General features: G+C 36.4%; 1 protein-coding gene across 2 annotated transcripts in view; it reads right to left on the bottom strand.

Moving 5' to 3' along the window:
- SEMA3A (semaphorin 3A) overlaps window positions 1-26,452 on the bottom strand; it is a 168,863-nt gene that overhangs the window by 60,473 nt on the left and 81,938 nt on the right. For both annotated transcript variants that reach the window (XM_034062860.1, XM_031048323.1), the window contains exons 5-6: window positions 7,344-7,437; window positions 595-714 (exon numbers count right to left, since the gene is read on the bottom strand). In XM_034062860.1, coding sequence (XP_033918751.1) covers window positions 595-714; window positions 7,344-7,437 — 214 coding nt within the window. The remainder of the gene's footprint in view (window positions 1-594; window positions 715-7,343; window positions 7,438-26,452) is intronic.

Consider the following 26,452-nt stretch of genomic DNA (forward strand, 5'->3'; position numbering starts at 1 on the left):
AAGAACTGCAGGCCTGTTATTAATATCAATAGGAAAACATAAGCTATTTTCCCTTGTAAACTACTGAATATTTTGAAACCCAATAGCTTGGAATGCCCAGGACTCCTTTCACTTGTTACAAACTATTGACAACTCTGGCTTGCTCAGGAAGCTCTGCTGATTCACTTTCTTCTTGACTTTGATGGCCAGTGGTTTTGACTCAATCTAGTAAAAAATTAAAGCCTGTACAAGGCATGGTCCTGCCCAAGGCTCTGCAGCTACTTTATGTTGATGTGTGATGGATGCCTGAACAAGCCTTGAGCTTCTGTCTAACCTGCACCCTACACCAATCTGCTCCTGTAGCATGACAGCATTAGCCAGAGTGCCTGTGTATGTTTTGAATTTAATCACACTCCACAAATCAAAATGTAATTAAAAAAAAAGGTTTCTTTATAAATCACTTTTATCACTTTTGATTAGTTTAAACGGTTTGAGATAAAATTCTGCTCCTAATAAAAGAGGGGTGTATATGTCACAGATGTGGCTGGAAGGAAGATGTGTGCTAGTCTTTAATGGCTAGATGAATGTAATCAGACAAATGTACATTTTACGTACCATTTAGCCACCGGGAGTCATGCTGCTCTGTTCTGATTGGATGATGATGCCCCAGAGTACGGAAAATGGCAAAGTCCCTGCCCATGAAGTCTGCCGCTGTGCCAGAGTACAGCTCTCCATCTGTGGGAGGATGTAACTGTAAGCAACATTTCTCAATTTTCCAGTCATGGCAAGTCAGAGAAAGATGTCAGTTCTATGTTTGTATTACACTAATAGGGATAATGAGAAAATTACAAAGCAGTAACGCAATGTATTGTTATTGAAAATACATTATTAGACCAACTTTTTCACTGCAGAGCTTAACTGTAGCCTCTCTAATGAGCTGTTAGTACAGGCACTTCTCAAAAATATCTTTGGATTCTTAGGTTAGAACAGTGACTGCCTATATACCTGTCCCTGGCAGACAGTAGCATGCAGCACCCCAAAAACCTACCTAACTGTGAAGTTCTCCTGTTTTGAAAAGTTTAGACTGGAGACCTCCAGAGGTCCCTACTGGGTTTCTGTGACTGTGTTGGGAACTGGAGAGTCCAGCTCATTCACTCTTGTTTCATAAAGTCCTGAAGTCCCTTCAACTTTTCATATAGAAACTGTTTGGTGGGGTTTTGTTTATTTCCTTTTTTCTTTTTTTTTAACCTAAGCAAGCAGATCAGTATTTTTTCTAGGAAAAGACAGAACGTGCCTTTCTCCTTTGGTCACCTTTTTAACTGTGATACTGCCAAAGGGCAACAGCTAAGGGAGAGAATAAATGAGATCATTCCCTGCTACTTTGACCCTACGCATATCACACCAGACAAGTGAATCAAAAATCGACCTCTGATACTCTTCCCATAAATGGACAAATATAGCCTAGCTGGAGATGAAACTCATAATATTAGAGTCCTAGTGTCCCTCTCCTCAGCCAGCTAGAAGTATAATGGAGGAGACAGTCTAAATTCAAAGGACTGAACAAAGTTAAGTACCTGCCACATGGTAGGGAGAATAAGTACATAGCAATTGAACCCACAAAAAACAACCAGGGATCAAAGCACAGCACACATCTTTCTGGCATTGTTGTAGAGCTTGTCCATAAAATTACTCTGAATTCAAAATGTGAAAAATGCATTTTTTAAGACTATGCCCTTTTTCACCTGTATTTGAAATAAGATACCCTACCCTATACTTTCAACATGGAAGTAAAAAGTATTATTCCTTCCAACTACTGTTTTCAAGCTAACCATCTGAAATGGGTCTTCGGTGGAAACAAACAAACAAACATGTCTGAGGATAAAATAACTCTTTCAGCTAAGGTAATAGATTTTTCATGGTCATGATGAACTCTAACATGGCCTCATTTTGAAACACACTTTAGGAACAAGTGTATTATTTTCATGGCAATTTTAGGTATTTCCATGGTGGGACAACCAGATCCAAGCATGCCTGTTGGATATCACTGGCATCTTTTTTTCCCAGAACACTGATATGGTAGTCATGAAAGTCAGGAAAAGTGAAAATGTGACAGCAGAAAAGCATGGGATTGAATGAATTCACAGCAGAGACCAGAAGCAAATAGACCAGTCGTGCCCAGCAGGAGGTGTAATCAGAAGTGAAACAGAACAGCATATCATTAATTAATGATTTATCATTCCTCTATGTCATTTTCAACTTTTTTTTGAAGGGGAGACAATCACTTAATTATAGTGATTGTTATGTACAGGTTATGCAGCTGAGATTTTAAAGAACATAAAACCTTTTTACATGTGAAAAAGGCTTTGATGCTATGCTTAACCCTTCTTTAACCTTATCTTCATTTTCTTGTCTTACAGTCCCTAGTGAGTTCTGATAAATCAATATAAATCAAAGGGTAAAAGAAAAAAAAAAAAAAAAAGCCCTATTTTGCTTCCTAGTTATCATCAGCTCCAAAAGTCAATCAGGAAAGTAAAAAATTCTATATTTAACACTATATCATTAAAGTTAAAACAAATATAGCTCAAAATTACATACTTGCAATATTTAGGGGGTTTTGGCGCCTCAGCTTCTAACTCAATATATAAACACTACTGAAGTAACAAAACTTCAGTTCAACCCAAAACTTTTTCATGCTACTAGGCTTTTGTGGATGACGCTTTCTCATCAGCAATGATAGAGTAAATGTTTTGTCAATAACAGGCTTCAGCATGTTCCAACAGGGGAAGGATCTGCGGGAAATTAATTGACCTTTCTTTGCTTTCTACTACAGGCCCTCCAAGTTCCAGTATACCTAGACCAATGTGTGCTCCTAAAGGAGCATGTTGATGTGAATGGAACATATGGATGCAGACAGAAATACATATATTGACTTTACTAAATAAAGAGGCAGCAATTAAAGTAATAGTAATAGGGTTAGGGTTAGGGTAGTAATGCTTCTTTGGGGAGAGGAACCATTTTTCCCTATACTGTACATAAACAGCATGGAACTGTGAGCACCTCCCCAAGTTCGTTAGATAAAAAGATGTTAAAAGAAGCATATATTTATTTGATGATTGTTTCTATTCAGCTTTTAAAGAAGATTACATTCTTAAACAAAATTAAAAAATGGGACAGTAGAGAAGTGTATGCTTCATTTTGGAAAGAAATATAAAAGTTGAATGGATGGGGAATATAGACAAAACCAAGCCTGGAATGACCCAGTTCCTTCTACTGGTAAAAGGATTCCCTAAATGAAATCTGCTGTCCTTGGTTAGTAGGTTTATTCACTGCAGTTTTCAGACATACATAGTCTGAAAAGTCCTATGACTGAAAACTACTATGTCTGAAAACTACTATGTATGTCTGGTTTGACTTCACTCCTTTAAAAGTCAGCAACTAAAATTTCCCAGAAAGTGAAATAACTCTAAAACCCTGAACCTCATGTATACTTAGTGGATAATTTCTATTTCCTTGGTAAGAAGCCACTGTGCTTCAGATCATGTTCATATGTATTCAGGAGTATTAAGTCATTTAAAATGATAAAAAAAAGTAACTTAAAAATATTAGTAAATTAGTGAGACACAGGAACATAAATAGCTTTGAGGATTCTGGATCATCAGAGCTTTTGAAAATCCCAAGGGGTAATTTTCTAAAGAGCAACTGACTGGTAACAGGACAATGCTGTCTCCTTCTCTGGTTATTTTTTTTTGCTTTAGAGTAACATTTTCAGTGATGTCTTCTCCTGTGATTACATTCTATGAGAATCATGCTGCCTCTCAGTTTCCAAGAAGGCAAATGGCATCCTAGGGTGCATTAGAAAGGGTGTGATTAGTAGGGCAAGAGAGGTTCTCCTCCCCCTCTACTCTGCCTTGGTGAGGCCGCATCTGGAATATTGCATCCAGTTCTGGGCTCCCCAATTCAAGAAGGACAGGGAATTGCTTGAAAGAGTCCAGCGCAGAGCCACAAAGATGATGGAGTGGAACACCTCCCTTATGAGGAGAGGCTGAGGGAGCTGGGTCTCTTTAGCTTGGAGGAGAATGAGGGGTGACCTCATCAGTGTTTACAAATATGTAAAGGGTGGGTGTCAGGATGATGGAGCTAGGCTTTTTTTCAGTGATATCCAGTGATAGGACAAGGGGCAATGGGTGTAAACTGGAGCATAGGAGGTTCCATGTTAACATCAGGAAGAACTTCTTTACTGTAAGAGTGACAGAGCACTGGAACAGGTTGCCCAGGGAGGTTGTGGAGTCTCCTACGTTGGAGATACTCAAGGCCCGCCTGGACAAGTTCCTGTGTGATGTACTCTAGGTTACCCTGCTCTTGCAGGGGGGTTGGACTAGGTGATCTTTTGAGGTCCCTTCCAACCCTTGGGATTCTGTGATTCCTCCTGCCCTGGAATACATGCTAGCAGTGCTGAGGGACTGCTTAGTCTCTATATTTTCATGCATTAGCCCACTCAAATGGAGATTGTTTAGTTAGCAGCACATAGACAGGAATAGCTGAATGATGTCTTACATTACTAGGAACTAGTTATATCATGTTCCTTAGCTAGCATTTACTTTAGAGTAGAGTAGCTGTAATGAAGAACTCTTTAAAAATAATGAAAAATGTTTGCAGGTGGATGGAACAAGGAATGTATACCGGAAAATACCAGAATAATCTAATAATGATAAACTGTTGGTTTTGTTTTTTTTTTCCCAAATATTATAATTTTTTTTTTTTTTTTTTTAGGAGGGTGGGAAAGCTGAAGATCTGTTTTATAAGAATTTATTTCAGCTGAAATAGAAAATAGGAATCCTGAGCACTAATGGCTATTAAAGATCTTAAATTACTTTTTGCAAATTAGCCTTGGTGCTTTGCCCAAATTCCAGCTTGGGTAATCACATCTCACTTACCTAATATTTACCTTCTAGTTATGGAGTCAAGAACATAGTCTTCTTCCACACTTTGCAAAATCTGCTTAGTGTTTCTGATGAAGAACAGAGTTTATTTTTCCCTCCTTTATTTAACCACATAAATTGCTCTTACTTCTCAACCTTCTTTTATCTTCCTCATATTTATATTGTGTTATTAATTATAACATTTAATTTTAATGAGTGCTGTGTAATTGTTTTACACCATTACCCTCTTGAGCCTAAAATAAGCCAGGGTTGCTTGTGAGGACTACTTCTGGCACACAAAAGGCCAGGAGTATCTGAGATATCATTCAACTTGGGAGGTGGGAAGAAGGAGTCCACCCACATTCTTCCTGGTGTGAGGCCTCTGTGGTCAAGAAGCTCCTCTGGCCTTCATGGCCCTATTGACTGCTTCAGACCAGTGCTACCTACTTCAGAAAGTAGACCAAACTCCTCCATGTAGTCACTGCTTGGCTGGTTCATTCTCTGTGCTTCACCTATTTTGGGGAGAAGCAATTATTTTGCCTTGGGTCCTCATTTTACCATAAAATTTATGCTTTTTTTGCAAAGTCAAGAATAAATCTTTGTGAAGCAGTGGTGAATCTGGTGTACACTTTCTGAGACATCAGAACTTCTGCAAGATTGAAGTAAGTGCAACATTATAACCAGTAACACCAGATGACTGAAGCAGCTATGAGGAGGAAGAGAAGATGTTTGTGTTCAGGATGCAGAATGCTAATTTTAGCCTTACCCTGACTTTTGTGTAAGTCACTGAAATAGAAATTAGTCATTGGCTTTGAATGTTGAATTTGCATCATTTTCTATACTGCTAATACACTGATGGCTCTAATTGAAGCCTGATTCAAAACAAAATATCACACTCAGTCTACTGTTCATTAGGAGGAAAAATACATGGAATGAAAATCATAGTGATATGAAGTGGACTCAAGAAAGCAAAGATGTTTTAGAGACATGCAATCTAAGCCAAAGAAAATAAGATAATCATATTTGTGCTGGAGTGAGTGAAAAAGAAAGGAAACAAAATGAATGTGAAAAGCTAGACGCTGTTGACTTTGTGCAGTTGCATACCGGGTACACCATGTAATACTGGCTTGTCATCATTCTCTTTCTTTATTGTATATTAAAGTAAACAGTAAAGCTGTTCCCTTGTGAGTAGCTCTGCCACAAATTCAAGTCACTCCAGGCACAAATTTATACACCAGCCTTTTTCACACACATTTTTGTCCTTTCTGTTTGCGCTGGGTACAAGTTGGAGCACGATGTGGATGTCTTTCCTGTTTTTCCTGTTAAAAAGTACATGTCTCCAGGGTAGCTCATCACCTGTGATCATTAGGGGCTTCGAAGACCAGGAAATGAGGCACTCTTAGGACTAAACTTTGTTTCTGTCTGTATTGAATAGCTTAACTTTTTAATGTAATGTAAATATAATAAGTATAGTTAGTAAGCAATACCATAGACTAGCAATCTGATAAAGTTCTGAAGAAGCCAATGTATCTGGTTATGTTTCATTTCCCAAAGACTTCTGAGATAAGAGAATCTTCTATTTTCTGAAAAAGCCCTGCTGGATTTGAAGTTGTAATAAATTGCCAAAAAATTACATGTGAAGGATAAAGTGGCTACACCTGGAAAGAGTCATTACAGAAGGAAGAATCTACTTGTTTCACTTAATTCCTTCTCATAAATCATATTTCTGCCTTTTATTGTTGAGGAAAAAGAAGAACAATGAATAAAATTAATTCAGTTAAATAAGTTAAATCAATTAGATAAATTCAATCAACTGGATTAGGTCAATTAGATTGACACAGTCCAGGTGTTCTATTCTTACATATTCCATGAAGTATTACTAATTCAGAAATATCTAATTTATTGAAATCCCTTTGTTCTGGCCAGCAGTTGAATTGTATTCACTGTCAGATGGATCTCCTTCAGCTGAAATATCGTTTTAAGGCCTAGACACGTGGTTGCTTGTGTATCTCCTGCTCACATGCAGGTACAGTTGGATGACAGACCTTCCTTGGCAGCAAAACAGATGTAAGAAATTACTTATTCCTGCTCTGACTTTGCTCTCAGCTACATTGGTACAACTGTCAGTGTGGCCAGCCTGTAAACTGGGCCATTAAAACACCTCCAGAGTCACCTAGCTCTAGTTTCTGAGGAGAAACACAGCAGAAATAAGGTCTTAGAGGGGTGTAAAGCAGCTCTTGTGATATCTGAATCTTGGTTTACACATACCTTGTTTCTCAAGACACCTAGGTCAACTATATTAAAAGTGAAAACAGAACTACTTCAGCCTGGAAAAAAAGTGCATAAAGCAAAGGCCTATCAAAGACAAGAAGAAAAAAAAAGCAGAAAACTAGCAATTATTTACAGTGATTGCATGTCTCATTGAACTTATATGGTGGCACCTACCTACTAAAAGAGAAGCTGTCAGCAGTTTAGGATCATAAGGGCTTTTTCCTCGGCCATTTTCAAAATGGGAATCTTCCATTCTAAAAATGTTGTCCTGTGGGGTAGAAATAAAGAAAAAGCAATATTATTTGATGGTAGAGCACTAAAAATAAGTTGAACTAAACAGAGTGCAGTATATATGATTCTTACTGGGTTTTCTGGCTTTGGGGAAGTAAAATTACATGAGGTGAGGATTTGGCAAAAATGCCCAACTTCTAATCAGTATTGTGCTGAAGGCTAGTCAAAAGCACAAATACACATGCACAGCTTGTGTCTCATCTATTCTACTTCACATGTAATTTACAAGGTATAATTGAATTCCTTTTGCTTTCACTGAGAATACTTCTGAGTAATAGTAACTGAAGAAGCTGGAATTTGAAATTTTGCCTGAAAAAAGGTAAAATCCATTTTTCATTGACTGTACCTTTCTGAAAGATATTGTAAGTATAGATTAGTACATAATACAATGCTAAAGTCTGTTTTCCTAACCTGAGCCTGTTTCACACATACTCAAATTCAGTTTTAACCATATCAAAAGTTTGTTGGGAACCCAGTAATATGCAACAAAACTTTTAAAATATACAGGCTGAGGGCAAAGCATATAGGGATACAAACTGAGATTAAAAAGGGACTCAGTCAACACTAAGTCAAATCAAGGCCAGTAAATCCAAAGCAATTGGCTTTTCAGTATATTTAATTACTTTATTTTTAACTGAGGAACCAAATCTGCCAATCCATTTGAATAGTGTGTTTATCTTACATTTTGCACTAAGGGTAAAACCAGAAGAATCGATGCTTTTTGCTTAGTAGACTTACATTCACAGAAAACTTGTGGAGGCCACACTGAAACCAGAAATTTCCAGTTCCTACCTGCACTGTGGTTAATTTGTATTAGCAGCTAACTAAGTCAAGGAGCTCCAAAGCTGGTACAGCTCCTACCCCCGTAACAGTTTCCCTGATTACTTAGGCCTTTGTACCCAGTTCTCAGCTGCTTATAGTAAAAATCCTCTCAATGAGGTGGATGCTGTTTCTTCTTTTAACTAATATTTGCAGGACAAAATAACTTAAGCTTTAACAGCGAGTAGAGTTTGATACAGCTTCTTTTTTTCTTATTGACATAGCACAAATCACTCATCTGTTTTAAGAAGACAAACAAAAAATAAGTTTCAGAACATATATCTAAATATGTCTTAATAGTAGAAACCAACTAAGAAGATGTTGCAATACTTTTCCCTGTTAGTTTCATAACATATCAGCTCTTTACCTTGATTCCCAAGTCCCTACATTTCTTAATTCTTTCCACGGATGAAGAAATTCCCCATTTCTTATTCTCATCATTCCTTTCCTAAGACATAATCATAGAACTGTTGGCTGCAAGGGCTCTCTAGATATTGTTAAATCCAGGAGGACTTGAAAGAAAACTATTGTCAGCATATGGTATTGTCAGTTTTGGTTTTGGCTTGCCAAGTCATGAGAACCTTCAGTAATGGAAGGTATATAACCTTTATAGGCAGCTTCCATTGCCCCTTAGTGAAACATTTCTTTTTCTAAACTTCCAAGGAACAACTTGTGACTTTTTGTCCTTATTATAACGTCTGCAATGATGACAAAGAGTGTATGTTTTTTCCTAACTACCTTTCAAGAAGTTATAGTCTATTCCTAAGCTGCCCATTCAGCTTCACTTCTCCAGACTAAGTCTTAGGCTAGAACTCCAAGAAAGCTTAACTAGAGTGTCAACTCCAGACTTACATTTTCTTGTGCTCACAAGTAAAAGTCTCAAAATTGCACACAATACTTTCAGTCTCAAGGGCAATGCTCAGGTGCTCAGTGCTTGAGACTTTGCACTCCAGAATGCTGTGGAGGATGCAGAACAGTATCAACAACTCAAATTTTATTCAGCAATTGCTTTGGTAATGTTTATTTAATGTGAAGATTGTTCAGACAAATAACTGATGCCTTTCTTGGGAGCAGTGAATTCAAGTAAGCATTTGGAAGCAGTACTCTCCCTGCATCCTACCATCCCCATCTTGCTCATCCATGCTGAATCCAGGCATGGGCTAGGCCAATAACCAAACATACTTCCAAATGGTATTATTTTAAACTTATTGAGTTGATGTCTCTGCAAGTCACAGGCTATAGTTTTTCTTACAGGCTTGTTTAATTACATCATGCAAGCACATAACTGTGTGTGCATGTTACATTTTTCCAAAGGGACACAGAAGAACTTCACATTTCACTACATTTACTGGACAAAAAGGTGAAGGTAAAATGGATAGCAGGATTGTCTATCTGGAGGGGCTACTTGGCTACTGCACTGTAAGATAAAAAGTTTGGATGCAGCTTTGTGAAGTCTGATCCCAGAATTCAAGCTCAGTCTCCTAGGGATATATTCTTGTAGATGTAGCCTGCCTGATTATGTTTATACAGTCATTTTGTATCTGTAATATCTCACACAGTATTAAATTTCTTCCTTTCTTTCCTCTTATCTTTCTATTTCTTAATAGTCCAGATGCATTCCTTGCTTCTATCCAATTTTCTGACTTTGTTCCTTCTAACCAGAAATGAATAAACAATGAAAAAGTAACAGTTTTTGAAATTCCGTTGCAGGGTCCATATCTAGATCTTGCACAATAAATAAAAGCAGTAAATTGAGGAGAATGTTAGACCTTAACTACAATAATAAAAAATGGCATTAATGCTACAAGCCATTTATGAAAAATATTATTATGAATCTACATTTTCTTGAGATTCCTTCTTAGTAGATGATAATTGCTCAACCTGCACACCAATGGATATTTGATAAGGCTATAAAGTCAGTGGCATGACAGTTAAAGCAGAATATATTCTCAAAATAATCCCATGTGTCATTATAAGACAAATAGGGAACAGATGTGGAAAGTGATTTGGTGTAGGAAGGATCTGATTTTTGACTGTATTCTTCTGGTTTATGTCACTGTAACTCTACTGATATCGTGTGTAGCAGGCAAGAAAGAGTTGAGTACTGGATCAGTGTAAGTCAGAGATGATCTACCTTTCTCTTTGTGTTCATGGAATAAAACATTAAAAATAAGAGGCATGACAGGGAAGCCCTGCAGTGTTTTTGTATTTCAGTTAAAATGCAATATAGAGACATGTACTATCAGTTTCTGAATGTATGGGCAAGTAATAATGACAATAAATACATCACTGCTAAGTACCAAATCAATGTATCATGGTTAGTCTGAGGCTCCAAGGAGTTTTGATAAACATAATACAGGAAGTCTAACCTGTCACAAAAAATGGCAACTTGCCCAAATATCTTTTTGGATGCTAAAATCAAACTGCTTCCATCTACATATGAACAATAAGTATAGGCAACAAAGGAATAAACTCTTCTCTATGTACTTCCCCACCTCCATTTTAAAAGCCTAGGAAGCAATATGACTAATGATAAGTACTTGATCATACTTGTAACTGGTCTGTGGTGTTAGCACCCAAATTCTGCCCTGAGATGCCATAAAAGCAAGAGATGAGATAAGAAGTCAAATTCAGTATTCGAGGGTAAAACTTCATCTCTTCTTTTTTTCTACTATCATTTTTCAGAGACAGCCTCTGCATCAGACTGGAAACTCAGGCTATGTTCCTGGTGTTATAAGTCCTGTCCACCTAACCTTCAGCTGAAAACCTGTGTGCAGGCAGTAGTGAGAGTGACAACAGCTTCTGGGTAATGACTCAGCATCAAAATCAGTCTGCCTGGAGATAACAAAGACCAAGGCTGTTGGAGACTTGGGGAACTATGGGCAGTGTGAGTCTTCTTTTGCACAGTACAGACAAGAGCTTTTAGCTAGAAAGAATTCACATCATTTCTTGTTGCCTCTTGGATTTTGGAGTTAACTGAATGAAAAGATTGATACTGCAGTGAGTCAGCAAATACCTTAGCCATAAATAGCAATTCGTATTAAAGCAAGTTTGCCAGAAGGGAGGAAATTCTCTGGAAGTGCAAAAAGAAAGAAAAAAAAAAAACCAAGAAAGGCCTTTGTATCTCACCAGTGAGTCCAATTTATTATCCAAACCACTTCTTTAGTTCCACTGATGGCCCAAAAGGACATTAGAATGTACTTCAAACATTTTTAAGGATCCTTGTTGCCAAAAACCTTGCTGTAGATTGTTTTATTTAGTTGGTGTGGGTTATTAAACTCTAGGTTTATATGTCATGCATGCTTCTCTAAATTCATAATAAAATTAGACTGTTTAGGTCTTGAAATGCCACAAACTCATAATAACAACTGACTGCTGGCTCATGGTATAGCATGTATTGTTTCACCTAGTAAATGCCTTAGGTGGTAGGAGATTACGCTTCTGGCTTCATAAAACACATGTTTTTCTTGTAGCACATAGCATGATAAATGGCAAGACTCTGTCAGAAAGAACTGCAGTTCAGATCTGGGAATGAACATGAAAGTTACTGTGATTCCCATTCTTTAGGCTGTTGATCTGCTATTTCATGGCCTCAGAGATTCATTTTGAAACAGTTGAAAAAATGCCCTATATCATGATACTGAGAGGTGACAAGACATTGCTATTTGACAAAACCTATTTAATATCTTGCTATTGAATAGCTTCAGTCAGACAGTGTACCAAAACAATGCTATATATAAATATAAACACATATATATCAACTGGATGCCCATATATATATCTGTATGTATATATACCCAGTATGAATACTTTTAAAACCATTTTTTACCTCTGTCAGCAACTAGCCCATCCAGAACTGTCTCAACAAAATAAGAATGATGAAAGCATACACTAATTGTGCTGGGGTAAAAAAAAAAAAAACAAACCAAACCAACAATCTTCCTTCCCACTTTAATGAGAAAACTTGTGAGCAAACCTGTGGTAGTGGGAAGAGCTAACCTACCAAAATGGACAGCAGTGGCTGCTGAACTTCAGGGTGATTTTGTCTTCTATTAAACTTTCCAGCGATTCACACAGAAACCATCTCAGAATTGTAGACTCTAATGCAGTAAAACCACTGCCAGTCAATAATGAATCAGTGCAGTGCAAGAAAATTAGCTGAAGAGGCTGTGTTGATGGAGTGTGTACAACTACTAGGAAGATATTACTGGTTTAAATTATAAGGCGCAGAAGATGTAGAGGGGTTTGATAGCAGTTATGCTCCCCATGTGCTCTAGTGCAACTGAAGGAACTTATATCCTTACTCTAGTAACCCTCAAACCACAAACAGAAAGAAACATATCTCCTAGAAGGGTATCATCCAGGGGTAGCTGACTGCCACAGCAAGCTGCTGAATAATAATGTAGGATGGTTCAGAAATATCCAGGATTCTGGAAGCATCACATCACTTTGATGTTAATATTGCCCTTGCTGTTTCCACAGACTTTGTTGTGCTAACATGAGGCATTTTAAAAGACAAACAGACTAAAAGTAAATAAAAAACCCTAACAAAACAAACAAAAAGAACCAAACCATACCAACCACCTGAAAACCCAGAAAAAATAAGTCCAAAATATTGCCAGAGTGCCTGGAGTATGACAGTACACTAGAGAGGCGCATTCATTTGGAGGACTTTAAACCCAGTACTGGTGTCTCTTAACTGAGTTAGAAGTTGCTGGCATTGAAATATTGTGTTCCCTGTATTATTCAGTGCTGATAAGAACAAAAGGAAAAGCCCCACTTCCCACTCAAAGAAAAACTTTCAGACTTGCTAAGGTTTAGCTTTATTCTTTCTAAATAAAGAGATTAATTGGGATGACTAAATTTGCTGCCCTAGTCATAGGCAGCAGAAAGCAACAAGTTCCTCTGAATGACAAGTCAGACTAGCTCAGAACTGCAGTTCCCAAGGGCAGGATCAATCTCTCTTCAGGCTGCAGAGGCACCTTCATACGAATTAAGGTTTGAGCTAAGAGTCTTTCTGAAATGAACACTGCTGAGGCAGGTGATTAAAGACACCTGACCTTGAAAACAGATGCTGATGGTTTGGGTGTTTGGCTATTTGTCTTTTTTTTTTTTTTTTTACTTCCCTCCCATTTAATAGTTCCAGTGAATTTCTGATTGTTATTTTGCCCAATACAACCTTCTGTGGATATATTTTATGATGATATCAAGCATATTTCACAGAAACTTTTAAGTACATTTCACTCTATGAGAAATGATTTGTTTATGAATTGTGTTACTTTTCAAGAATAATTTTAAGTGCAACAACTGTGCAGGATATGGCAATGTTGTTATTGTTATTATATTTCCTATTTCACACTTAATCTATCGAGTCATGAAAACTGTTAAATATGAGGACTTTGGTTTCAGGTTTGGGAATCATGCTGTTATGGAACTTTTAATAAGAAACTTTTATTAAAGTCATCCCTATGGAATGCTTTTTTAAAAAAAAAACTGCAAGTGCAAATAAATATAATGTGAGAAATTATGCAAAAAATACAAATATTAAACCAATGTAAATGTTGAGGCAAGTGGTAACCATTGGGGAAATAGGTGAAAAGTGATTGAAGCAATAATGCAACTGGTTTAAATCATTAATTATTAAAAAGAAAAGAAGAGAAAAAAGAAAGAAAAAAGAAATGAATGCAGTGGGCTTCTGACTTTTAGTCTTCAGGCTCCATTGGCCATAGGGTTTTTCCCTGCTTGCATGTGGGGGATAGTGGGCTCTGTAATACCTTTATTATGTTTTGTTTTTCCAACTTGAGGGTTAGCAGAATTGAATTACTGGAAACCAGTTCTAAAACCCTGTGGGAAATAACGGTAAATGACAGATCTTTAGTAAAATGTTCCTAAAGAATGGTCTCCAGCTTCTGAAGGACCTGGACCTGGAGTTCTTTTAGGCTGCTGTGCTGTGCTAAAGGGGATGGAGAAGGAACTTTGTTGAAGAAAATTTACCCGCAAAGCTGACCATGGGCTCCTAAGATCTGTCCACCTTTCTGTGCCTGCCCTTCAGGCAATTTTCTCAGCTTCCTGGTCAGTGCAAGACCTCTCAGAAAGTCTCTAAATTGATCTGTGTCCTCTTTTTCAGACAGAAGAAATACTATTTCCACTGAGCCACTTATTTGTAGGTAATCACTAACATTTTTGGTACCTGGAACTCTTATTTTTGACATTGAGATAAAAGAGACGTTGAGATGACATCCAGTTTTGTTCTGTAGATAAATGAAAATAGAACAGAGCTCTCGATTTCTGTTTCTCCTTTTATCCTTAGATGTCACTTCCACTGAAAATTTTTCCTAGTTTACAATGTTCAGAAGATGCCCTAAATGCAGTAGACTGTTCTGATAAAGCCCAAGTTTTGAGAACTTGTGTCCTTAGGCTAAGCTGAATTTGGACAATTCAGCTTCTCAGTAGGTCTCTTTCAGTCAAATATCCAAAGTCCCACATTTCTCTGCTTTCTTCTGAAATTAAATCAATTCACATCTAAGTTACCATATACCTTTTCAAAAAGGAAAATGTTTCATATCTATCTATTATCTATCTATCTATCTATCTATCTATCTATCTATCTAATGTCTATCTACTCCTCTATTTATCTACATAATTATAATTAAATGAGTTTAATGAAATGGAAACCATAGCCAAATGGACTGTTCAGGAACAGCTGGTTCAATCTATTAGTTATTCCCAGTTTGTGATCTGTAAGTACTTCTGCTTCTGATTGGAAGGCAAACCAAGTGTCAGTGTCAAATACTGAAGACTTGTTCACACCTGAACATACTAGTTTGCATACTAATATTGGGATTTATATGAAGAATAATCTCTTTCAAATAACTCTGCAACATATGTAAATAAAAGAAGGGCAGGCACAGTCAAACTGAGCAGCTGTTCAAAAAAGAAGTATATGCTTGTGAACTTGCTTTTTCAATATTCCACAAGCTAAAAAAATCAGAAATACCTGACTTTCATGAATGGTATGTTTTGGGTTTTGGTTTTGTTTTTCATGTACCTCTTTCCACCAATTTTAAAGCACTGCCTAAATTTATATTTTTGGATAAAATACTGTTCCAATTTTAACAGAAATAAATAAGTAGCTATGAAAAATATAAATTTATTTCATTATAGTGTCATCATACTATTTAACCCTTTACAAAATCTTGCAAATATAGTGATTACGAAAAAAAACACAAGAAACCAAATAACTAAACAAATATCCAAACCCAAAAAACTACATCCCAAAACAAGCCAAACACACAGCTAACATGAATGACGTGTTAACCTTGACTGATTAGTAAAGATACCACAAAATGGCATACCAGACACTAGATACCATCAAGGATATTGAACAAGTCTCAGAAGACACTGAGACTTTTGTATTGTAACTTTTTGGGTTGTCAAGTGTGATACATCACTTATGATCACCGTGTAGCTTAAACAGGGTGACCTCTTGAAGTATAACCACCATACAATGACTGTCTGTTCTAGTCAAGTCATTAAGTGGTCTGCATATGTAAGCAATAAGATATACAAACGTAAAACCAGTACACGTAACTGACTATATAACCTAAAAGTCTCAATGCTTTAAGTGATCTTTTTCTTACCCCCAACATACTTTCCATTAAAAACATTTGGAAAAGATTCTAATTGCTTTAGCAGATTCTACTATTATGTTAAATAAATTATTTGGCCATACTCTATTACATGATTGTACTAGTTTCAATGGTTATTTTTAGCATTCAAGACCAGTGCTTTCCCCCTTTGTCTTCTGGATTTCCTGTATGTTATTAGACTGTGGTGAGGTCAGGCATCAGAGGAAATAACAGCAGTGCTAACTCCTAGACTCAATGTTTTATGAATTACTGAGCATCAGTGATGTAATGGCAATAAATCTCACCCAGTCTCAGTCTTGTGTCCTGTTGTAAATAAATGAAGTTAGAAAGGTGTTATTTTATTCAAGAGCCTTCCTGATGAGAACAAAAATGCTTCCCCCAGGGGATTGTTTGTAAAATTGCTTTTATAATTAGGGTGCTGTTTAACAAGAGAAAGGTTCTCCAGTTTTCCTGGGGAACTTTCAAGTCTGAGTCAAGGGTATCTTATTTACAACACAAAACCAACTGCAAATTGAGGAAGCAACATATAGAAAGGACTTAGTCAAGTGGAGTTAACATATAAGCATATGGCCAAGGTTCTCTAATTTCCCAAGTGATTTTACATGCTCCCAGGTTGGGCACCCAATTTCAGACTCACTCAAGGGCTCTGATTTTCACCGAATACCCTCTTGGGCAATTTAAAATTCAGATACCTGAAACCATTAGCCAATTCTGAAGATTAAGGTATACATCTGCACTGCTTTTTAACCTATCTGCTTTTTAATTCCTAGCATGGAGAAATCTCTAATACGAGTACACGTCCTAACTAAAGCCTTTCAAATTCTGACTCTAAATGAGTTACACAATAAGGAATAAGCCTAGAAAAATAGTATGAACTTTTTCCCTATAATATGACCTAGTGATCATGCTTTCAGAGAATATGTACAAGTAACAAAGAAAGGACAGAGAATTATACCCACAACAACTACTATAAAAACTATTAAGTTCTGTGGTTTCCTCTAAGATACTGCAATATATCGGCAACATTTCACTCAGGGAAGTCTGTAAAGCGTCAGGTCTAGCGCGTGTTTGGTACATATTCAGGTTTAAAAAAACCCCATAAACAAGGTCTGGAATACAGAAGCTGAAATCCTGATGCTCTGGGCAATTTTGTTTTTTCCTGAGGCAAAGCTTAGATCTGAAATCTCTGGAATAAGAACTTCTCTTTCCTCTTTGTTCCCTTCACTTGCTTTCAGTGACACCATCTAGCCCTTCTGCAGCCTCATTTTATTTTTATTCATTAACAGAAACTAATATCCTCAACATTTTAATAACTGGTATTGCATTAGAGAACAACACACTTGAAAAGCTAACTTCTATTGTGGACATAGAGACATAAAGACATAATTTTAACCTCTCTCTGTGACAAGTTGCAATTATTCCTCATGGAACTGCGTTTAAGAGCAATGCATTTCTCATACAGGTTAGGGGTTTTTTTATTAAAAAAGTCAAGAACATTTGATATTCTTTTCTCAGTGCAACAAAAACTTTGCTGACACAGAAACAGCTGGATGTAAGTGGTTTTGATCGAGGATGATTGAAAAAATACATTAAAATTTGCTTCTTTATTCACTATCTTGCCTGCTTTTCTAGCTCCCAGGAGTCCCCAGGGAGAGTCAGAGACACTGGCAAGAATACATAATACACTCAGCTCATATGTCTATATGTACACTCATAAATAGGAATGCACAATGTCAGAGGGGCTAATCAGCATTCAGCCAGATAACTCAATTATAGATATTCATATTTTTGAAGAAGAAATGCTCCTTTTCTTTTTTTAAACAGAACTTTGGCTCAAAATTTTGTCTGTTTCACCCAGTAAGTTTATAGTGCAGTGTGGTGTAGTACAGTATAGTTTAGTATTGTATAGTATAGTATAGTATTGTACAGTATAATATAGATCAACTTTGTTGACTAGAACAGACAAACACATAAACATCTCACAGGAAAGAAGCAGTTGTCCTTAAAGTTCTGCTGATTTCTGGGATAATTTTCTGAGCCAACTTTAATGGAATCCAAATTATTAAGTTATTCAGCTATTTCTGAGAAAAAAAGATGACATTCAGATTACTTTACATTTCATCACCCACCACCAGATCATGGTCACAGTGTGGAGCTGTCATGGTCGTGAATCCGCGGTGTGATCCCTGAGCTCTTTGTGTGTATCTTCTCAGGCCCTGCTCTCAGAGCTTCAACCTGAAGCCCACTGAAGTTAAAGAAAGATTCTCTTCAAGTTCAGTGAATGTCAGAGGAATCATTCTCATATCCCTTTCCATGTTTACATGTTAACTCAAGGTCACAGCAAATCCTTCCAAGTGACTAAGAATTAAAACAGTTGTTCTCTATCACCATCAATTTAAAAGGTCTGAACTGATGAATATATGACTTCTAAGCTTGCATCTGTACCATCACCCTTCTGGTTTTTGTCATCATTAAAGTAATGGCAATAAACACAGAGAAGAAAAATCATGTGTGTTCTTAATCCATACAGTTTACTTGGTTTAGAATATCTGACTGAATTGCAAGCTTCGTTTGCATTTATGCAGACAAATGTTAAATGTTTAACTGCACTTATCTGTTAATCCTTGAAATGTATAACTACACACACATATACATACAAAAACCAACATAAGACCTGAAATATTAATCATATCACCTGCTGTGCCAAATCACACTTTAAATTTGTTATTCATAAACAAAAGCACCCTTAGACAAAGAGCGGAGTTCTCTCCTCAGCACCACTTGTGCAACTCTAGTGAAAGCCAACATAGCTCAACTAAAAAAATCAGGGTTTGGAAATTATCAAGCAGGATGAATATTAAAAAGATCCATGTGGGTTTTGCACATCCATTGTATACATGCATTTTTTAAGTCACCGAGTTGCTTCTAAACCATCTTGTCTCAGTTTTACAACTGACACAGAAAATATTTCCTTACTGTAAGTTAGCCCTGGATCCAGAAATTTGATCCTAATTGGTAGGTTAAAAAACACACACTTTTGTATTTATTTATTAAAATCTTCTCAGACCATCTGCAAGATAATTCTGCTCAGCTTTCTGTCACCTTGGATGTAAACATTTCAACAAGAGAAGGTGTTTGTGCTGTTTGAAGCACCTTCTGAACTCTGCTGAGCTTATTGCTTCTTTGTAGATGGAACTTTGTTTGCCTTAGATTTGAACACTGAATACAGGCCCCCGAGAAACAGGAGACAGTTTTCGAAACACTATCAACTCTAATTGGTTCCTGCCAAAATGTAAGTCCCTCAGAAAGGGAAGAACTTGAGGTATGGCCTTGCAGGAAAAGTGACCAAACATCTGCAGTGATGCTGGAGTTTCCTTGTAAGAGAATTCTCACGAGGGCTAGCAAGGCCTGCTAGTCCCATACTGCACATTTAGATATGCACAGAAAAACTGTGGGAATGAAATGTATATTTCCCCCTTTCCTTTTCTTTTGTATGCAGGAATTAAAATTAACACTTACAAATGGAAACTGAAACATAATAGCCCAGCTGTCTTCCTGTTTCAGGAGGCGTTAGTGGTAGCACAGAAGTCAAGTTGCAGGATTTGCATTTTATTCTCATATCAATGACTAAGCATCTGCTCCAAAGCAGTCAATGGCATTATCATCTTTCAGTGGCCTCTGAATTAAGGCCTCAAAAGACCAAAAGAAGCATCACTTTGTCCAAAAGAAGCATCACTTTGTGAATAAAGAAACAGGAATTTTAAAACTACACTTTTGCCTGAAAATATTTTATTTGTCCATATTAAAGATAAAATCTTATTGACTGAAGGCAGTGAGAATAAGCTGGAAGAACTTACATATTTATTTCAAGGATTCTCTGGAACTTTGTGTAACGCTGTGTTCACTGTTCTCTTCTGTATCTTTCTACAGAAAGCAATTCTGCAAACACTAGTACAGGACCTCATTTTATAGATTAAGATTGTAAAGTCACAATAGCTTTTTAAAAATAACTATTTTATTTTTTATGAAGAAGGTCAATGCCCAATAACTGTCAAAAAAAGCAGATTTATTGTTAGCAGTTTCAAGGAAAGAAATAGCAGTTTCAAGGAAAGAACAAAACCAACAGCATCTTTATGCCTCTATAAAGGCATGGCACTCCTACATTTTCAGTACTGCATGAAGTTACAGCCTTCTAACTTAGAAAACACACAGAACACTAGAAGAGATATGAAGGAAAGAAGACTGTTCTCAGTTTGCTCTAAAAGAGGGAACTGGGGGGTAGAAAGTTTGAAACAAAATAAAGGGATGTTCCTCACATGTTGCAATTTGTCGGGCATGGGATGTTGTGGATACTTAAAAGATATATGAGCTCAAGAAATGCCAGTACTAATTTACCAAACCCAAGTCATTGAAAAGCATTAAACACAGAGATTCCACTATGGGTTCAGGAAATCCCTGAACAACGAGTGTCGGAGCCTGGGAGTCTCTATCAGTAAGCACTGCTGCATGTTTGCCTTCTTATTCTCTTCCACTGGCATCCATTATGGACGCCTGTGAGAACCAAGATACTGGGCTAAATGAGCTTTTGGTCTGAACAGATTTGACTGTTCTTATGAAATGAGGCAGAGAGAAATTAGGTTATTTAGCCAGGAAATCTATGCCAAAGCAAAAAGCTAATGTTCTAGTTCCTGAACCTTGTCCAGTGCCATAAACAAAAGGATATAGTCCTGCCTCCAATCCTAGAAAAGCTGGTGGCAACTGAGCTTACTCAGCACATGCAAGGCTACGTACAATGTGCCAAGTAAAACTGGTAAGGATCACTTGTGATGGGGAGAGTGCATTAGCCTTTGTGCCCAGTTAGCCTTTAGTCTCTTTGTGATTCACAAGGAATATATGCATTAGGTTCCCAGTGCATGGACAAACTGCTTTATGCAAATAGCCACTTGTTTTTTCCTCACTTGAGTTTTATGAAAGCTAGAAGTGGATGCAAACAATCCCTCTCACAAATTTCCACCTGTAAAGCAACTTAACATTAATTAGCTAAACAAAACAATCATATAAACAAAAATTATACAGAAATATGTCACTTAGAATAAAGATCAGATAATGCATACCACAAAATTTCATCGATAATTTTGAGGGTTTTGACTGGCTTTCATGACTAATATACAGTCAGTGGAGATTCAAGTGACAATCTTATTCCAAAATGTTCCCTTCACATCCAACACTTATTAAAATAATCTAATCTGTTTAAACATATTGGAGGGAAGAAGAACTGATACATAATTATCTCTTTCCCTAAATTGTTCTTTGATTTGGTTTCAAGGTTCAAAGATCCACCCAGTTTTTGTGTTAGTAGCCAGCACTGATGTCACTGGGAGAAACAGAACGGAAGACAGAGGTGGAGGTTGAATTTGAAGATAAATTGAATAAAAACATTAGAAACCACTGGATAAGAAAAGCAAACAAACATCCAGCAAGTCCAACTCTGGCTTCATAACTGTTCCTTGTTTCTCTATGTATAATAATATCCTTCCTATTCCTTTTTAATCATGCAAACTTACAGCTGCCTTTTTCAGCATTTTTAGACTTAACTTCAAGTGCCTCACTTGATACCATATGTCACATATTTCCTCTTCTTTTTGTGAAATGGCTCCAGATAGAATGGTTTAACCTTACTTTCCTGCTGCCTGGATTCTGTCTCTTGGTATTCAGAAGCCTCTTTCTATCTTAAATGTCACTTCATTTTGTTTCAATGAATTTTGGTAATAGGTTTTAAATTCTGCACTGTTAATCATCCTAACAACTAATAACCCATTTATAATAAATTGTACCATGATGAGGATATGTACCTACTCAGAGCAGCTATAGGGCAGTAGAAGATTCCTGGTAGAAACTTTGTAAGTGTAAGCTGCAACAGAAAATGAAGTCACAATAACAGGATGTAAAATAGACCAGACTTACTCAATCTTACAATGGACAGATGCTTTTTTCTTTCTGCTGCACTCCTAACTTTCTACCACCTCTACCCTGACATCACATAAGTTTAACAGCATACCTAAGGTTTTGGGTGTTTTTTTTCTGAAGGTTGTTGTGGATTGTTTTAAGCTGGATAATAATTTGCCTTAACTCTTGTACAATTAAATTGTATCTGAAATCTCATACTGCTTCCTGAGTTGTCTTGTTGGATTCAATTTGTATAATTTTATTCCTTCTAGTTCCAAGAAATGTAAATTGATATCCAATAACTTTTCTGAAATACATTGATTCTGAGTGACTGCCTCAGTTTATTCTATTATTTCATGGTCATGAACATCCCAGATACTATGACAGGTGTGAAAGATAAGAACTGTTTCTGAAAATGCATAATTCTCTCCATACAGGAAGGATAATGCTGGATAACTGTAACAGCTGACTATGTTTCAGGTGATTTAAATCAGGGAAAATATTTTGTTACCTCTGAAATTAAGCTGTAATCTAAGTCTGGAGTGCATTGGAGATTTGGCTCTAAAATCAGCTTTAAAAACAAATACACACAACTTCCACATTCTCTCCCTTTGTGTCCAATCATTCACTGAAATACCTTGGAAAAAAAAAACAGATTTTTTTTTTAATTAATTATTTTTTTTTAAATTTAGCCACTGCAGCTAAATTCAGCATGAATCTATGCCATGATAGTTATTTGTGCTTGTAGCTTTCCCCATCTCACCTCTTTATCAGGTGGCTAGTGCATTTAAAATCCTCCTTAGAGCAGGCACTAACCTTCGTATACAACCTTTATTTTCCCACTTAAGACTCTGGCTTCTACTACAATGTTGCTTCTGTTCTTTAGGACTTCTTTGGGTGAATTTTGTTAAAGTTTTTCATATTGTTTTAAAAAAATATTACTTCATTCTTGTCAGCGTGGAGGAGTCCAAGTGATGTAGAAGTAGTAGTCCCAAAAAAGAAGGTCAGGAAGCTTGAACTACTCATTGCGGTTATTTGACTATTGAAAGAGAAACCTCCATTTAAGATAAAACCAGTCATTTTTCTCGAACATAAGTTAGAAGAATAAACACACATTTATACTATGGTGTACTTAATAGACACCAAAGGCACCAATCCTGTCAGCAATGTATTTGGCCTGTGGTACATAAAATTTGGAATGCACCAACATCAGAACTTTTGAAATAAGATGTGCTTATTTGAAATAAGAATTTCTTAGGAATTCTTAGCAGCACTTGGATCCATTAGATTCATTAGAAATTATTGCTTATTATTATTATTATTATTTTCAATGTTTATTCTGAGGTACAATATTTAATTTTATTTTTTTTTTATTCCAGGCCTCAAGAAAGTTTGAGGTTTGTTTTTATTGCCTTTATACATCCTTACACTTTTATTTTCCTCAAAGAAACTTGGAGATAATTGCTTTTAAGGGCATTTAGATTCTTAAACACCCCTTTAATTCTCATTGAAAATAAGACTGAAGTTACTAAGCCAGTTCAAACCCTAACCATTCTATGTTACTACAATTCCCCTAGTTAGGTATGTCAATATGAAAATTCAAATTCTGATAGCTAAATTTCAGGCTTAGATAAAATTGTTTTTCTGGTATTGTAATTCCAAAACTAAATAAAGTACGTAAGCTTTTTTTCAAATATGGTCCCTGGTAAGGCACAATATGTAATCATGTGCTCATAAATCCATATACATTATTGCAAATGTGGTATTTTCCCGAGTCAACACCAGTGAAAACTAGAAAGCCACTAATAAAAAATAAAGATATTTGCTCCAGTTTTAATTTTTGCCATAATTTAAATCCTAGTTAACCCCAAAGGATATTACTTTTATCCCTTTGGGAAGTTTTAGAAGGGTTAAGGTTATTTCTGACCATACTGCTTGCTACCCAGAACAACAAATAAGAAAGATGTTGTAGCTGTAATTTGAAAAAACAACCCTGTTCTTTTATTTTTTTTTTCACTAAAGGAATAATTTTGGTTCAGGATTTCATTCCTCTTACTCATATGAAGCAATGACTTACCCTCATGAGCCACTTTAGCCATTTGAGTAAGATCTCAAGCTTTTTGTTAAGGAACTGAAATCTCCAGCTTTTCTTACAGTCTTCTATTATTTGTTTTAAGTATTTCCTTATTTATTATCTTTAATACTCCATGAAAAATACTGATTGTAAAAATAATATCTAAGTCATTAAGTGTTATCTAAACTACTTGCTGCAATGTCAGCTAAAATAAATTACTTTCTTGTAAGGGATTCTGTATCATCCTTCTGCAAAAAATAACAGACATTTTCCTTTATTTTCTTTTAGCCCTCCTTTAAGACTGTTATTTTGTGGTTCTGATATGTGACTGTTTTTATAATGTCAGGAAAGTACCTTGAGTTAAAAAATTTATTGTGCTATAATGTTTCTACAGAGAGGTTTAACATTTCTGTATTAACCATCCTTTACACTGTAGTCTAACTATCTGCCTTCAAGGTAATCTTTTTTTCAATGTCCACATGAAAACAGATTTACACAAAGAAATAAAAGCCAAATTCACAAACCTACAAATGACAAGCAGAAAGGGCTTGTATTCCAGCTTGCTTTCCTGCAAATCCTCTGAAAGGCTAAACCGGCTTTTGAGTGCAAGCACTAATCTGCAGACTTGCATCACTATGCTTGAATGTAATGAGATTCCAGTAAACACACGCACTCCATGTTGACACAGTGAGCTCAGTTTAAAAGCAGCTTATTTTCAGTTACTTTCAAGGAGCTAAAACCAGGCCTACTTTAACTGAAATGAGAATGCCTGTGCAAGGATTTGCACTACTTTCGTGATACATTCACAATTTTGCCTATAGGCAAGGCTTAAGTCATGCAGAACACTCTTTCACAATCAAGACCTCCACTGCCTTGTCCAACTTTCCTGTTTCGGCTCCCTTTCTTGATTCAGGTTAAACAAGGTCAACTTTCCCCATTACTGTTCCATTTATCCCCACTAATCGTTAAAAAAAATATATAAATCTTGTACTTCTGTCTGAATAACTTATTATATGATACATGTTGGAAGAATCTTTGTGACCTTGTTCTGTGTGAAATGATGCCCAATCTTTCCATGTCCAAAATTTGGTATGTTTCAGGGTTTTTTTAGTTAGGAATTGAACTTGATCATCTAGACTAAACTCTACCAGCTTCAAGGAACTCATTCTTCAGTAAGAAGAATGAATTTCCTTCTTTCCAGGAAAAGACCCTAGGTATAGCAACAGTAGGTGGATGAAGACTTACTCTTTCATTACTCCCCCAGTTAAGTAATGGAACCAGATCCTTGTTTCTTATAACAAAAGATGATGAAATGCATAAACAGAAAGGTTTGTTAAAACAACATAAAATAAATTGTTATTCAGAAAAAGTAAATGAAGTTAAGTGCCTCAACCAGCTATAATTAAATAGAATATGCCACCATGACTATTGTTGATATACCACCTTCATGACCACTGATGCTTAGCCAAACAGAAAATGAAACTTGGATCGAGGAAAGGGAAAAAACAACAACACTATTTCCCTGCAGTTTTCTGCTGTTTGACACATGGTTTGTATTGTACGTGTACTCAGATCCCTTATGAAACTCTTTGCAAGCCTGTAAATAAATGTTAGCTACAGAGAATAAGGTTGATTTATAAATGGCAAAACGCTTTCAGATTTTGGGTTGGTTCCTTACTTTAAAAAGCTGGATGCATGGGATGAAATAATTAGAGTTACTACTTTGAAAAAGTAATCAATGCCATTTGTTTTCTGATTACATGTTTACCGCCCCTTAATTAAAAAAAAAAAAAAATCATACCTCAGGGCAAAATAACTCATTGCAAGACAGTCTTCCTCTCTTAGACTGTTGGGGTTGTTTTTCTAATACCCCTTCAAAAGCAGTTTCCAGGTCTGAAATGGCTGAATGAATCAGTATATATGCTTTTACTGTGTCCAGGAAGTAAAAATATGTATTATCTGAGAATCTGCAGCATAGAAAAACTGACCAAGTCTTTGAGAATTTTACACTTACATGTTATAACTGTGTAGGCTTGGTTCTTTTGTGTGTAGAGGGTCTTTGAAGGGCATCTAAAGATTATTCAGTGCACAGATAGCTCCATCACTGCTATTTAGCTTGTCTGGGGATTTTTTTTGGCCTGGAGACATGGGATCATTTTCACATGACAATGACTGAAGCTTCATCTTTCAAGAAATCTGAATTGCAGAGAGCAAAACCAATTAAGGCTGGACCACCTGGCCTCACAGAAGCCTGAGAACTGGAGAAGAACCCACAACATTGGTGTCATCCTCAACCAAAATGTACAGCATCTTTCCATATCACAGATAAGATGGTGCCACCACTGCTAATTATCTCACTGGCATAAAAATATGTATCATAGCATGAAAAAGGCAGATTTCTATCAAGAATTATCTCCCGTTTACTTCTGCCAATACTTTCCTAGATGTGTTGTGAGAAAAGATTTCTGTACCATGAGACAGATTTTTTTCTTCTTTTTCTGTTT

The sequence above is a fragment of the Melopsittacus undulatus genome, chromosome 5, assembly GCF_012275295.1.
Source record: "Melopsittacus undulatus isolate bMelUnd1 chromosome 5, bMelUnd1.mat.Z, whole genome shotgun sequence".
Lineage (NCBI taxonomy): Eukaryota > Metazoa > Chordata > Aves > Psittaciformes > Psittaculidae > Melopsittacus > Melopsittacus undulatus.